General features: G+C 40.3%; 1 protein-coding gene across 2 annotated transcripts in view; it reads right to left on the bottom strand.

The window, feature by feature from the left end:
• The window catches only part of Kctd16 (potassium channel tetramerization domain containing 16), a 271,360-nt gene extending 256,492 nt beyond the window's left edge, over positions 1-14,868 (bottom strand). The window contains exons 1-2 of one of the 2 annotated variants that reach the window (XM_031365565.1): positions 14,831-14,868; positions 12,024-13,197 (exon numbers count right to left, since the gene is read on the bottom strand). In XM_031365565.1, coding sequence (XP_031221425.1) covers positions 12,024-12,855 — 832 coding nt within the window. In that variant the 5' untranslated portion in view covers positions 12,856-13,197; positions 14,831-14,868. Of the gene's footprint in view, positions 1-12,023; positions 13,198-13,542; positions 14,421-14,830 lie in introns of those variants that run through there. The other variant, XM_031365564.1, reaches the window with a different exon arrangement.
• Between the last annotated feature and the right edge of the window lie 678 nt (positions 14,869-15,546).

Genomic DNA, 15,546 nt, shown 5'->3' with positions numbered 1-15,546 from the left:
CAACAGGTTTGTTTTGGTTGTTTTTGTTTGTTTCTTTGTTTTTTTGGAGGGGAAACTGGGAATGGAGAAATTTACATGTAAATAAAGAAAATATCTAAAAGAAAAAAAAAATATTTTCACAGCTGAAGCTTCTACTTCCAGGTGACTCTATCTTGTGTCAAGTTGACAAAAATTAACCAGCATATATTCCCCAAGTGTGACAGATACACTTCAAGTTTGCACCAAATATTATGTCTTACAGGAGTTTACAAGGGGCCATACTCATATCTGCTCTATACATATACGATCATTATACAAATAAGTAAAAGAAACAAAGGATACGCTGTACGTTTTGACTATACATTACTCAACCTAAAATAATAAAAGCACTAGTATTATGGTTCTATCAAAGCCTATTGGCCTATTTCTGACAACTGATATTTAAATGCTTCTTCACTTTTAAAAATAACAGGTTCAATCTCTCCTTGGTTGTAGCTGCCTGTCTCTGAGACAGTTTTAGATGTTCAGTCAAGCTATGATAAAATCTGCCTTAATGACAAACATCTAATCAAGCAACATAATCATTTAACAAATGCCATATTATTGATATCTCTTTTATGAGACAACTAAAATGGTCCAGTGTTCATGTCATACATTTAAGGTCTCTGAAGGCTAGAGAGGTTAAGTAACCTTTCAAAGTAATTATCCCCACTTCTGCATTCTTGTCCATATACTAAGTCCTCCCCCCTCCACTTCTCTCTCTCAGTGTTTAAATTTGCTTTTCCTTTTCTATTTTTCTTTTTCTCATTTTTTTGTGTTATGCTAGCCAGATCTATGCCTGTGGAGTGTGGGTGTGTTGGTGTGTGTCCGGGGGTGTTTGTGTTCACCAGTGACCTTTACAGGAAAAGATTATCTATGATAATTTTATATAGTGGAGTGTAAAGGATGGAACCAAACTACCTACTATGAATAAAGCATTACATTAATTATAGGGTGCTAAGGATAGAGAAAAGGGAGACAAATTAAACTGTTGTCTTAATAAAGCTTTCATAAAAGGGAGATGGAGAAAGACAGAGAGAGACAGAGACAGAGAGAGAGAAAAATCAGAGAGATGAGAACATCTCTATCATTTACAGGGAGTGGTGGGGGGGCAGTGATATGCAGATAGCAACTGTGAAGAGCCTATGTTCTTCTATTGTGGTAGACCAGAAAGCCTTTTTATCAAACCCCACTAAGTCCAAGCATTGAGAGAGGAGTAAGATTCAGAGTGGTGGGAAGTAGGAGAGTGTTTGGAGAAGAGGGGACACAAATGCAACAAAGGAAACTGGTCAGATCTATGAACTGTGGAAAGCCCCAGGGTGGGAAACAGCGCCAATGGCCAAATGCTTTCAGAAGAGATGGGGACAGGCGCATGCCTAGGGAGGTAAAGGAAAAGCTATGTGGTTGAGCTTGTTCTTTCTTTGAAGCATAAAGTGTATGCCGATCAGTCCAGAGCAAGACTCAGTGGCTATCAGCCTGGCTTCTGTTTGATCATGGGCAAGGTTCTCTCTAATGGGTTCATTTTCCATTCTCTTTGTGAATCTACCACACAAACCATCAAAGTCTATAAAGAAAATGCAGGGCTCCTAGCTAGTCTGATGGCTTGGGTGTGTCTTCAGTCACACAGCTCTGCCTTGAGGGATGCTTTCTCACCTCCCTTTAGCTGATGATTGTTTAGGCACATCCTGGCAGGAAGTGATAGACTATGGTTTTCTTGTGCATATGTTGAATTAGACTAAGGTTTCTTGTGCATAGGATGCATGCTGCTAGGATATTTACCTATCATTCTGTTGCTATTGCTTTTAGGATACATTCATGACTAAAGAAAACTACTGAGTAAAACAGGCAGCAAATTCCATTCATTTTTACATTTCACATTTTCTTTCATTAAAAGGCAGCATTGCTAATTTATTCATTAAACCCATGCTAATTGAGCACTTCCTGTGTCCTCACCACTGTAGAACTCATTGCTAACAAGTTCTGGACCAGATTCACAAGGCAAACCAGTAGTCCTTAAAAATTAAATTGATAATAATAACACACCCCATTTTAAAAGCCTTCATAAAATAGAGACTAGCGATATAAAAATACAATGCTCAAAAAAAAAAAACCCAACTACTTCTATAGTATAACACTATGGACTCTAGTTTAGCATGTATATTTTTACAAGCATAGTTTTCAACAGAAGAGAGAAACAACGAATTAAAAGGAATATTTGTACCTGGCATAAGTAAAATCATTACATGGCTATCATTGGAAAAAAATCCAGTAAACTGAGAAATGAGGGGGCGGTTAACAACGTCAAAGTTCTTGCAAACCACATTAGGATATGACCTCTCTGACTTCATCAGTTAGCTGATATCTTAATATCAACAAATGCACTAAAGATTTAAGCATTTTCTCTTCTCTAAACATTAATACTAAAGCTACTCTAATATCCCAAAGCCCCTGAATTCAGATTAGGAGTCCCTTCTCAATCCTCTTGTATTTTTTTTCCCTATCATAGAAAATTGTAATTTCCTCTTTCCTAATCATATCTCTCCACAAATCATAACTATATGTAAATATGTGATTCTCTTCATGAAACCTCTCAGTATTCAAGCAGATTAGCAGAGATATCTGAGTCACAATGGGCAGAACATAATCAGTAGTTGCTCATGGTCAGAAGGAAATGAATAGAACTCTCCACAAATGACCGAGGTGAGACTTACGTCCAGTTAATGAAGCAGGGCACTGAAAGGAAAGGTATGTGTGTCAAGATGTTTTAGGAAACACTTCACTACATATTTTTGATGCGTGCTGAGGGTTCAGATGAAGGGAAGTTTGGAGTGCCTGCGGATTCCAATCAATGGAGTCTGTGGACACTGCTAATTACTTCCTCAGCAGATTGTGGTGAAGTACTAGAAACTCATTAGCATGAAGAGTCCATGACTCAGACAGAATCTAGATGCTTTGCATACCGATTTCACATTCTCTACCCACCTCAAGCAGACAGCCCTATGAAGTGACATATTATACAAGACGGATCCTTACAAAGTAGAAATTAATAAGGTTCTTACGAACATACACAGTAAGTATTTTTCTTACTTTAAACTCTAAAAGCAGGACTAAAGCTGTGGTGAGTGCTACAGAATGCCAGTCATTGCCTTCCTATTCTGCACAATGTCCATCAGAAAGCATGCTTAAGGCTGTGGAAAGTACTTCAGAATGCCAGTCACTATGTCCTTATTCGCCGGGCGGTGGTGGCACACGCCTTTAATCCCAGCACTTGGGAGGCAGAGGCAGGCGGATTTCTGAGTTCGAGGCCAGCCTGGTCTACAGAGTTAGTCCAGGACAGCCAGGGCTACACAGAGAAACCCTTTCTCAAAAAACAAACAAACAAACAAACAAACTATGTCCTTATTCTACCTGAATGTCTATCCAGAAAAGAAAAGGAAGGTTTCTAGTTTATAAGGTATGTTTTTCTTGGAAAAGTCCAAATTAATACCTTCCCATTTGTTGCATCCCAACAAAGCTGAATTCTATACAGGTACTGTCTGTCTAAAGGAAAGATTTCAACTAGTTGGCTAGAAATCAGTTAAATGAAAACTGAGTCCTGTGTTCAACTGTGTGGCTATGTAAATGTTCAGGAGCATACCTACAGGAAAAATAGCCTCAACAAATGCAACTGCATGTTCAATTTATAAGGAAGTGATCCATGATATCTGTCCAGGGCTCAATGCACTCTGTGTTACATCAGCTCTTTTTATCTTTCGGGTATTTTTAGAAGTCCTCAAATATTTCCCCTGCCTCTCCAACACTTCAGCATACACGAGCACCCATTGTTCTACTATACTGACCCTTGGAATTTCTCTTCTCCTCCAGGGTCCCTATAAAAGAATCATTACTGTTATTTGGATTTAGTTCCCCTTTGCTTTGTTTAGCTGACAAGCAATGTTGGCCTGGGTAGTTCACAGTTCTCTAAAACACAATATGCACACAGAAGCCTGAAAGTCTTATGTTTGCCTTCTATTTTCCTAAGTGCAGCTGGTTCATAATCACACCGTATCATGCTCACTCAGAATGAAAGGTTGCTGTGTATTGGGCAGGGAAATGATTATAAGTTTCTGCCTCCAAATAGGCCTGAATAAAAATAGAAAAGTATGAATTACCTCACATGGAGCAGTTTCTGAATAGTTCACATGGTAGCACACCCTGATCAGCAATCTCATTTCCCTGTCATATCAGAATGCACAGCTACATATTATATGGAGTAAAGTGTCTTCTTTTGGCTTCTAGAACAATTTTGATGATTCCATTGTCAGCGGCCAACTCAATAACCATTTCTTCTGTCACCACAAAGAATACTTTCCAGGCTGAGACTAATAAAAAGGGAAATTTTAATTCTGTAGAGACTAAATCTATAATTTAAGTTGTACTCTTTTAATTTTCAGTCCCATAGGCTTTGAAAGCCAAAGAGGAAAATGAAAAGCCACTGTTAACAATTTCTATTATGTAATGTAAAAATATATATGTATACATATACATACATATATATAATATTGCTATATTTTCAGACCCTTTTCCTTTCTCTCTTTTTTAATAAGTATATAATCTTATTTACATATATTTTAATAAACACTTAGAGACTTTGCATATTCATAGTATACACTGTGCCATTTAACATGAATTTTTTTGTGGTATTGACCTTTATGCTTATTTTGATTCAACTAAAGCAAGTAGCCAGAATTTCCTTCTATCAAGTACAAGTCTACAAAAGATTCATTTGTACATGCTCAGAACAATAAACTATACAATGAACTACCAAAGGTAAACAGACACATGACTTCGATGGACCCGTATGACTATTCCCTGCCAGAATTACCATGGGATTAACAGAGGACTGGGTGTCTGGGCCCTCAGCACTGTCTGGTACCAGGCATTCTCCCCTGTGCCTTGTCCTCCAACCATGTGAGCCCCAGAACTCTATGATTCAACTACTGTTGTTCTCAGCTCCTCTTTCCAGGTGAGGAAACCGAGTCTTGGAAGGAATGTAATTTTCAAATGGTTGTATCACCAACAGGGATTTATACTTGAGCACTATTTCAAGGGCAAATGGTGCCGTTTTCTCCTATGCCCCAATAGCAAGGCTTTTAAGCATGGTGTAAGGCCATCCCTAACATTAAGGAATATGATCACTGATACGAATCAAAAGAAATAAATGGAGCATTTGAGAAAAAAGAAGATAAAGAAGACAGGTCTCATAGCACACTTTGTATTCAGTCGATTTCTTTTCCTATTAGAAATATTCTACCAATTTGGTACACTTTTTTTCTGAATTGTGATTCCCCTCTGGGATTTTCCTTAAACACCAACTCCACCCAGCATCCATTTTCTCCTGCTTGGATAGAGCAACTAAAAGGAACACATGAGACTTTGCTGCTGGTAAGTGTTCTTCACATTTCGCTGGGGCTGAACTCTTTGGACAGGTGCTACGAGTAGAGCTTCTTTCTGTGATATTTCCACTCTGTATGTAAAAGCAGTACTCAGTGAATATAGGGAAATGCCCTTACTAGTTACTGAAGCATTAATCACACCACTGTTGACCTCCAGCTTTTCTTTTAATAGCTTACCTAACAGTATTCCCAGACAGCAGCATTTATGTCCCTGGCAGAGCAGTAAAGTGGGCACTTTCCCACTTTTTAAAATGAGATTTACAGAGTACCTACATGAGTGTTAGTACCAGGTATTATGATGAACCTAATGTTCATAATTCTATTTTTACAAAGTTGTGAAATGGAGAGACAGATTAATAAGCAAAAATAACATATTACAATTGGTGCTATGGTAGAAGAAACTAGTGCCCTAGGAGGCAAGTATAAGGTGTGTCTTCGTTATCAGCAGACCAATAAAGGCATCTAAAATTTGACTTCTTGTCTAAAATTTTTCTTCATGAAGCAGGAGGAGGCAGAGTTCTAGGCAGAGAGAATGTCATATGCCCAAATGAAGAAGCAGATTATTTTTAAAATCCAGGAGCTACGTGAGATATATTCCAGTGATCTTGAAATGCACCAGCAAGATAGGACAATAGGGTCTAAAAGGGAAGTGGAGGTCATTTCAAAAATACAGGGTACTGATGCATGGTATAGACTCACTTAACCCTTTAAGCAAGCACTTCATGGTAAAGTGGACTTAAAGCAGAAAAGAGGTGTGTGGTTAGACTTATGTTTTCAAAACCTTACCATGTCTGTCTCATAGACACTACACCCAAAAGGAACTATCAAAGAAGACCATTTAATTGTCTTGGCATTCTTGGCATTTGTCTAGAAAGGCAATACTTGTGACTCAAGCAGGAGTAGCATCGATGGCTAAGGTTTTTGGCATCTATGGAAGGGATTTTGTGAAAAGGAGAAGAAAGAGGACTTCCAGTAGGTTAGAGAGGTTCACTGGGTAGAATGAAGGCTTGGGATGTTTTTCATGGTTCATTAAGACCTGGATGAACTAAAGATGCCATTTACTGAGACTGAGAAACACATAGGCTTGGAAACAGATGGTGAATTCAGTGGAGCTAGACCACAGCTGAAAGAATCCATAGATACTGAAATGTAAAACTAGAGTGGGTAGAAGGTGACTTCTCCCACCTCAGATGATTCCTACTCACAGGAAGCAAGACCCAGTGCGCATCTTGGGAGACGCAGTGTACCCCTAAAGGCATCCTGATAGAAAAATGAACAAAACTGTGGACTACTAGATGTCTCCAGAATGACTATAAGGAAAAGTATGTTGTCCCTTGTAATAATGACTTCATTGTAGCAACAGATTTGGAAAATGGAGAGAGTAGCCTCCATTGCTGTGTATTCATATAATGAATACAAAAGCTGACAATAAAAGTACCCTTACTTTGCCTCCATTAACATGTTACTTCTATGTAAATGAAAACTGCACTTGCCATAAATGATGAAGAACACTGGCCAGAAGCACTGAAACTGAACTGACCAACTTCAGCTCCTACATCTAACAAGTTAATAGTGCCTAACCAATTGATTGCACAGAAGTTAATAAAGTGTTATTAAAGCATGGAATTATAAGCAAATGCATCAACCAAACATAATGGATGCTCCTTAAATGGACACTGATTCACACAAAGCAGCTAAGATGAAAGATAATATGGGAGGGAAGTCAGGAATCCCTGAACACCGGCTAGATATTTGATAACAAAGATACTGATTTTGTATGCAATAAATATATTGTATATTTCTAGAAAAATCCTTCAAGATATCTAAATGATATCTATAGTACCTGTAGATGAATCACAAGACTAGAATCTGGGATTTATCCCGAAGCTATCTAGAGAAGACAGAATGTAAGGTAAAGAAGAACAGAGATGAAGGAGGCTTACCCATGATGACAGTAGTAACCATCAAGAGATGGGCATTGGTTAGACTGAAGCTTCTCCTACACTACCTCTCCATTTGTTTACATTGGGATTATTTCTACACCAAAAATTTTAAAATCTATTCACAAACTATGAGATTTAAGAAAAACTAGAGTGAAGACCAAAGAAGTAAAGCAACCGTTGAGTGGTGAAGCAGAGTTTGTCTCAGCTTCAGGAAATGAGTTTCCAGAAATGTGGGCATGCAATGACTGAGAAGCCTACTCTCTTGTGTTTTCTGTTTGGAGGTGGCTGGAGGTATTCTATGTATTGGAATGCTCTCAGCCTCCTCCATTTCTAGGTTATTTGGTAGGATCTAAATCTCATTAGACTATCAGTAATACCTGCTCTTCTCTTTCCAATGGGATGTGTACTTTTAACTTTTCAGGACACTTGGAAGCAATGTTAGCGACCATGCCCTCTTCCCTTTCTTCTCACACACTGACATTCTTTTCTTGCTGCCAAAGGCATTTAGTAATGTCATAGTCCCAGGAATAACCTATTTTAAACACCTCCCACAAGGGTGTGAACTTGGGTAGCAGATCTCATTTGGTATAGTAGTGAAACAGTATAAAAGTATGTTACTAACATGCTTATTTCACTGTCATAGGAAACCCAGTGCTCAGCACACAACATCTTAAAGGAATAAGAATAAAGTAATGCCATCCATTCTACACTTTGCCCTCCAACATCAGCCTGATATCGATTGGATCCACACTGACTTCATCATAAACCCTAGGACCTGAATAAATTGTGATTTGCTTTTAATTAGAAGTTAAGTAACCTGGAGTCTTAAAAACATTACTTTCAGGGTAAAAGACTGCCTGATAAGCAACTATTGCAAGTTCTTTCATGTTCAGATACTTGTGGGAAAATAAGACCATTCCTTGAGAGCATTCTATATATAATGACATTACAGAAGTTTTCCTAACAACAAATCCTAGTTCTGGCATGGAGAGAAAGGACTCTACACCTAGAAGGGCTTCAATAAGAAGATTAAAAAAAAAAACACCTTTGTTGCAAGGACAGAAAATAAAAGTTACAGAAAGAGAAAATATAGAGAGGAAGCCTGCTTTGCTCTGGTTCATTTGAATGTGCCAACACTATTTCTCTGTGCATAAAAACAGAAGTTATCACTGGCATCAAAGGACAACATCAAAGGAGCTGCTATCATTTAGAGATACATAGGTTTCCTCTTGTTTGCCTGTTCAATCACACCCTTTATTTGAAGGTTTGTAGTCAACATTGCAGAAATTATCCACAGCAGCTACAATCACTTCTTCTCAGTTCATGGTCCATGGTCCAAATTGAATTCTACGTGGAAAATAGTTGTATGATCTACTTTTGGACAAGATCTTTTCTTAAGCAACAAGAATAATGTATGTATGTATGTGTATGTATATATGTATGTATGTATGTATGTATGTAGTCAAGAAATTTGAGATCCTTGTGGATGTAATCCTTTAAATTTAAGGAAGTAAAGGGAAAAGAATAAAGGTTACAACACACCCATGTGCAGTCATTTATGCAAGGGATGGTGAATTGATAACCATATGGGCAATTCAAAAAGCTCAAAATATATCCATTCTCAAAGCACTATGTCATGAACTAAACTTTGTACTTGTGGGCATGCTGCTTTATGTTTTCATAAGCACCAGAAACAAGTGCTTTCAAAAACCACTATACTTTCAGACTTTCACCTAAAGTTACCTTTGAGGCTTAGCAAACATGTGTAATGTCTTCTCACCTTCCCTTGAAAGAGCCCTAGGTAGCCAGTGCTCCTTCCTTTTAGTGTACATGTGATTTTACTAGATTAGGGCCTCTGGTTTCCAAATTACTTAATTGACACTTTATTTAAAGGTGAGCTAGGGAGCACTGCCAGCTGTTTATGGTACTGCCTTTTATGGGATGTTTGAAAGAACAAAGAGGTAGAACTTAGGTCATGGGTGAAAAGACCCCTTTCAATTGTTTTCAGTAAAGCAAAGAACATGTTTAAAATATTTGGTGAGTCAATTTTATGACGGTCGCTTTGTTTTTATGTCCCAGTCATACTCAGGCTTTAGTGACTGAGCAAGACAGCCTTCATTTCTTCTGTCCCTCTTAAACATTTGCAGATAAAACACTCAGGATTAACTGCTGCCAATCATCGGTTCTAGGCCCATATGAAAGGCTTAAGGAGGCCTCTAATCTGTTGATGGATGGAATTTTCCTCTTGCAAGACTTGAGTGAAAAACAGGCAAACAGGGAAATGGGTGGGGAGGAATCTTCATCCCCACAGTGTCAACCATTGAGGGCAACGCATTAGTTCTTTATGTTCATCTTTTAATATGATGTGGATCCAGACAATGTAATTTTGCATGATTCCTGAGATATTAAAAATTTGGTTACTTAGAGTTAATTCCTTGCATCATCTAAGGGATGTTCGTATGTGTGTGTGTGTGTGTGTGTGTGTGTGTGTGTGTGTGTGTGTATGTGTGTGTGGTTGTGAACTTACTAACACTAAGTACTAAGTTCAGAAAGAAAATTAGTTCCTCTGAGTATAGCATTTTTGCTGCAGTCAACTCCCTACTCTAGAGTACTTCCCATGGTTTCGGCCCATTAAGCGGAGCACAACAGCTTGATGAATTAATGCTTATATAGGCACAGTTGGCAGCTTCTAATTAAATAATTATGGCTAAGCAGCTGCACGGAAGCTGTTATGCACCCTAGAAAGCCAGCTGTCAGTTTTATTGGTCCTAAGACAGAGGAAGAGTTAATATGTAGCTCTGGATGTTGGGTACAAAAGGGAAGCCTATGATTTGCGATGAAAATAGTTCGTATGAAGCTCCTGTGCATTTTGGGCTAGCCTATCCATAGAGACATGAAGAGCAAACTTCTCCGCAACAGCCCAGCCAGAGCAACAGCAATCATGTGACCAGAGGATTGGGACATTTCCAGAGCATTCTAAAGAGGGCATAGTGTCAGACAGATAAGCCCTTGATGAACACAGAATCGCCATCGACCTAGACATTAAATGCATCAATTAGGTGGTTAATTGATTAAAAGTCAAGTGTGCAAACGTATGGGTGAACTAAAGCACATTTCCCCTAAAACTTTGAAGAAGGTATATGTTCCACCAGATCCACAGATATCACCAGCTCCTTCACAGAGGATTTAAAATCTAGAATCTTTCCTTTGTATGCATGAGGACTTTGCCCAACCAAAGAAAGCAGTATTTGTTGATTAAGCTCCGGCCTAAAGGGAGATATTGATTACAATGGCCACAATTAGGGCCAATAATGTTCGCTATTCCATACATCAGTAAAGTCTTGGGACAGATTTAACTTTTTCTTCATAAGCCATCTTGTCTAGGAAATGCATGCATAGTTTCTCCTCTGAGGAGATATATGATGGCCCAGTTTGGGAAACTCAGCTTCCCATTGGCTTCTCTACCTGCACCAACTCCAAATGGAGAAACACAACTAAAGACAAAAGCCCGGTCCAAGAAACTCATTCTTCTCTTTATGTTTAAACAAATGTAGACATCTTAATCCTGAGTTCTGAAGTTGCTTTAAAACCAGCAGAAGGGAATGGAATGCTAAACTTGAGAACATGGTCCTTGCCAAATAAACTCAATACCCAGGCCCAAATCCAATTTACTCTTTTTCCAAAGCCCATTGGCTTGTATTTCAGAATGCCCTTCCATAAAACAAAGCTGTCCACACCAGAACTCTCCATTAAGCCAAAGAACAGACTTGGAGAGACCTACTAGAGGGCTCTGGTAATCTTTCACAAACACATATTGAATGAATATATATATAGAGAGATATATGTGTATATATATATGTATATGTATATACATATATATATACACATATATATATATGAATTTTATCATCTCAACATCTGAGGTGTTTGCATGTGATTGGCAACTCTCGAGAATCTAGTTCCTTTTAGATGGATCTTAAACAAAGTTCACCTTAATTAAGCCTGCAATGTAACTCCAATCTCGGTGGAAAATGCTAAAAGAACCAAACAACAGATTTGCAAGGCCCATAAAAGTACATTTCAGACCTGGGGGAAACAGGGTGCTTTTCGGCAGTCTGCAGTGCCATCTAGCCAAGACCACATCACTCTGTACAGAGTCCATCTGTGTTCTGAAAGCCACTAATGAAAGCAAGCCTGCAGCAATCAGTTTAACAGACCCCAAGAGTTTAGCTGAAAGGATTGGCAGTAGTCCTTCACCCATTCTGACTCTGCAAAAACTCCAAACCCTGTGAAGCAACAACAACCCCACTTTCACAAGTCACTATATAGGAAAAAGTCGCATATGCTTGCTTATAAGCTACTCCAACATCATTGGTCCCTTATGATTTTTTAAATCTCTGACTAACCTGTGACCTCGTTGGAAAAAAAAAAAAGATTCCTCCGAGATGAAAGAATCTTCCAGTAAGACTCTGAAGGAACTGAACTGTAGCATATAGGACTCTACTTATAGTTCAGCATAACTGCAATCTCAAACCAGTATTCTTTAGATACTAACAAAACACTAGACCATACACATCTACGAAGAGAACTAGTACACACAAAAATAAACAGAAGCCTTTCTACTTACGATAGAAGACGTATTCGGTATAGCTCGACCAGATCTTGTCTTCTGTATACTGGTTGACAAAAGATGCTGTAACTGAGGAGTTACAGGCCACCATGTGGAATCCACACTCTGACAGCATATCAAAAGCTCTTTCCAGATGTTTGAACTTGAGATAAAATCTGGAGGTGTATCTTTCTGGAGCTCGATCGGGGTCTCTACTTTCATTCAAAGTTTCTCCAAAGACTTCCTTTGCCAAGGAAATCCTTCCGCAAACCAAAATCCGAGGAACTCTCCGAAACTTGGCATCTGCTTGCCCCTCTCTGCCCAAGGTACAGGATCCCCTGTAACCCACAGTAATAAAACCCCACTTGCGGTCATGAGGAAGCAGCGAAGAGGGGGGGCAGATTCTTGTGTCGCTTCCTTGGGAGGCATCTTCGAAGTCACTGTGGCAGAACTCATCCGGGCTTTGCTTGATTTCCTCGGGGGCCAGGAGTTTGACGAGGTCAGGGAGTTGGAAATACTCAGCTTCTCTTTTCAGCCTTCCTCTTTCTGGAAAGTGATCAGGCAGGACCACCTGCCTGTCCCTGAGATAGTCCAGAATATAACGGAACAGAAAGCCGTCTCTGTCAATGAAAACCCTTCCCTTGGAGTCCTTGGCTAGATCGTTAGCAGTGTCTCTCTTTGGGGAAAACATTTTCCACAGGAGAGAATGGGGGATGCTTATTAATGTGGAATGGCGAGTAAAGTAAACCTGACCCCCAACATTCAGCTCTATGACTTCTGGGAAGGAGTTGGGAACAGCAGTCCCTTGGTCCCGTGGATAATAACGGCTACAGTTCCCACTCAGAGCCATTGTCCCTTTCTTCTGCAGCTCCCTGGAATTAAAGGTGCAGTCCAACCGAGTTATAGCCCTATGCTTTGCATCCACTCGTAAGGTAAGAAAAAGGTACTAACTTTTCTTTTTTAAAATTACTTCCTCTTACCCCAGTTTTGTTTTGGTTTTTTATTCTCCCAACAAAGCAAATTTTTAGGAGAGTCCACAGGTGAAGTAATGCTGGACGAGGAGCATTAAAGGAGTTTAAAGCTGGCTGGTATCGAGCTCTTCACAGAATGTAACAACCAGCTTGTCTACACTCAATCTTCCATTAGGCTCGGTAGGCAAGAAAGCCAAATGCCCAGTTACTCAGAGGTCTGTCTAAGAGAAAAGAGAAAAATTATTTCCTCAGACCCAGAATGAGTCAGAAAAGAAGAGACCTCTGGGGAGAGTAGAGAGGGAGAGAGGGGGCAAAATGACAGGGAAGAGAGATTATTTTTACATAAGCAGCCTGCACCTACTGACTTTAATCACTCCTTAACTGAGTGCGTTCTTCCCTAGGGGTGTATTGAGTCTTTAAGTTTATCTATATACCACTGTCTCCAGCAACTGCTGTTCAAATCGATCCTGTTTGCAAATCTGATGTGAAAGGCATATGCAATCTTCAACTTCCAAAGAGACCCGTTTTTCAGCAGGACAGAGAAAGCAGTGAGTCTCTGCGCTTACCTTAGCGAGTGCTGGAGACTGGGTTCTTGCGAAGAAATAACCTTTTCCAGAACAATCAGAAACCACAGCCACGCTGAACCTGGACGTCTTGTCAAATCCCAAACAGGTAAAAGACAGAGGTATCGATGAAAAGTGTCAAGAGATCTGTGCTCTCGGAAAACAATGATTCCACACTTAAGCGCTAGTAGGTGTACGTTTCTATATGTGTGTATGGATGTGTGTATGAATTCACTTCCAATCTCTAGTTAAAACGGATCGGGGAAAAAAAGTTGAACGGAGAGGATGCTGAGTCGAAGAAGTGGAGCGGAGGAAAAAAAAAATTCAACCAAACCTTCCGTAGGCAAAAAAGAAAAAACAAAATCCAAACCTTATAGAACAGATAGATCCTTTGCACCTGGGAGAGTTGCAAGAGGTACCTGGACTTAGAGGCATTCAGAGAGCCCAGAGGCAGGGAGACAGACAGATGCGCCCCCCAGGGTCGCAGCAGCCACCCCACCTGCCGGCAAGGGCAAAGGGACGCCCATGTCCCCGCCAGGTGGGAAAGAAAAGCAGTCGGGGAGGCGAGGAGATGCCTGCAGGGCTTGGGCTCCAAAGCTGAGAGGTCCCACGGTGCCAGGAGCAGTTCGGATGCTGTTGTGTGAGCAGTGCAGGCAAGAAACCATCCAGGGAAATGACTATTACATCATCTTAAAGGAATAGGGCTTGGAGAGAGCGGAGGCAGCTCGGAGTCACGTCCTCGGCGGTGACAGGTTGCCAGCACTGACAGGGACGTGCGCTCGCGGTGGGCACGGGACCAGAGGCGCCGGCTGCTGACACAGGGCGGGGACGTTGCACTGCACAGAAGCCCCTAGCCTATGGTCTGGAGTTTGTACAAGCAGCCTCTCTGCTCTGTCTTCTTTGGTTGTACCTCCACCGCAGCCCTCCTCCCCCCATCAATTACCCTCCATCCTGGCTGTGATTTTCATTTGAAAAACCTCCGGAGGAACTCTTCAAACGCGTGACTCTGCAAAAGGGCTCACTTCTCCTTTTAAGCCATTTTCCCTTTAATCCTATGGAATGTTCAAGTTACAAGTGTTTGGAATTCTTTTTTTTTTTTTTTAATCTTTTCATTACAGTCATACTCAAATGCCCCTTCCCCTTCCACCAACACACACACACACACACACACACACACACACACACACACACACACACACGCGAGAACAGGATTGAGGATGCTCTCTCAAAATTCAACTATCCATAAAAAGCTAGGAGTTTTAGCCATAAGTAAGTCAGTATCTTGACTCACCTGAAAGAAACTGCCACCTGCAACCTGTTCTGAGGCTGCCTCCTTACTGAGACTCTCTTGAATGTGCCTGCCCATCCCAACCCATCCCAAGAGTACTCCGGTGGAAGACACGCCTGCCTGCTAAGAGAGGTTTTACTCCTGTCCCAGCGGGCTCCCTTAAGTGCATCATTAGAGTTTCAAGAAGGCATTTCCAGGGCAACCTAATACACTAACGAAGTGCTTCCAGTTGAGCCTGCCAGTCAATAATGGCCCAGCCAACCGCTTACAGTAACTCCGCCATTTCCCCTAAAAAATGCCAACGTCCTGGGCTCACATCTCTGATAAGAACGCACTTATTCATCAATGTATAATACAGGTGAGGCACACATCATCCCAAACAACTGATGATTTAAAAGCTTAAAATTAAAAATGGAGGGGAATTGAGAAGATTCGTGTGTTCAGTGCCAAGTTTTGCCCCATAAATTAGCTTGACTGAAGTGTGTGTGTGTGTATGTGTGTGTTTAACAATCTTTTCTTTCGATAACCATTGGGTTACTGAACACATTTAGAATATTAGCTCACTCTCGAACACCTGATTATATTTGACTTTGCTGCTTAAACTAATGCATTAACCTGCTCTCTGGCCTCCAATGTCTTGGTTTTAAAGCTGGACCAATTAAGGAAATGTTTATTATATGATGCGCTTATATCGCCATCTAGTGTCCAAAACTATCAGG

Source organism: Mastomys coucha, unplaced genomic scaffold (assembly GCF_008632895.1).
Source record: "Mastomys coucha isolate ucsf_1 unplaced genomic scaffold, UCSF_Mcou_1 pScaffold13, whole genome shotgun sequence".
Lineage (NCBI taxonomy): Eukaryota > Metazoa > Chordata > Mammalia > Rodentia > Muridae > Mastomys > Mastomys coucha.
This window is presented reverse-complemented; position numbering and strand designations above follow the sequence as displayed.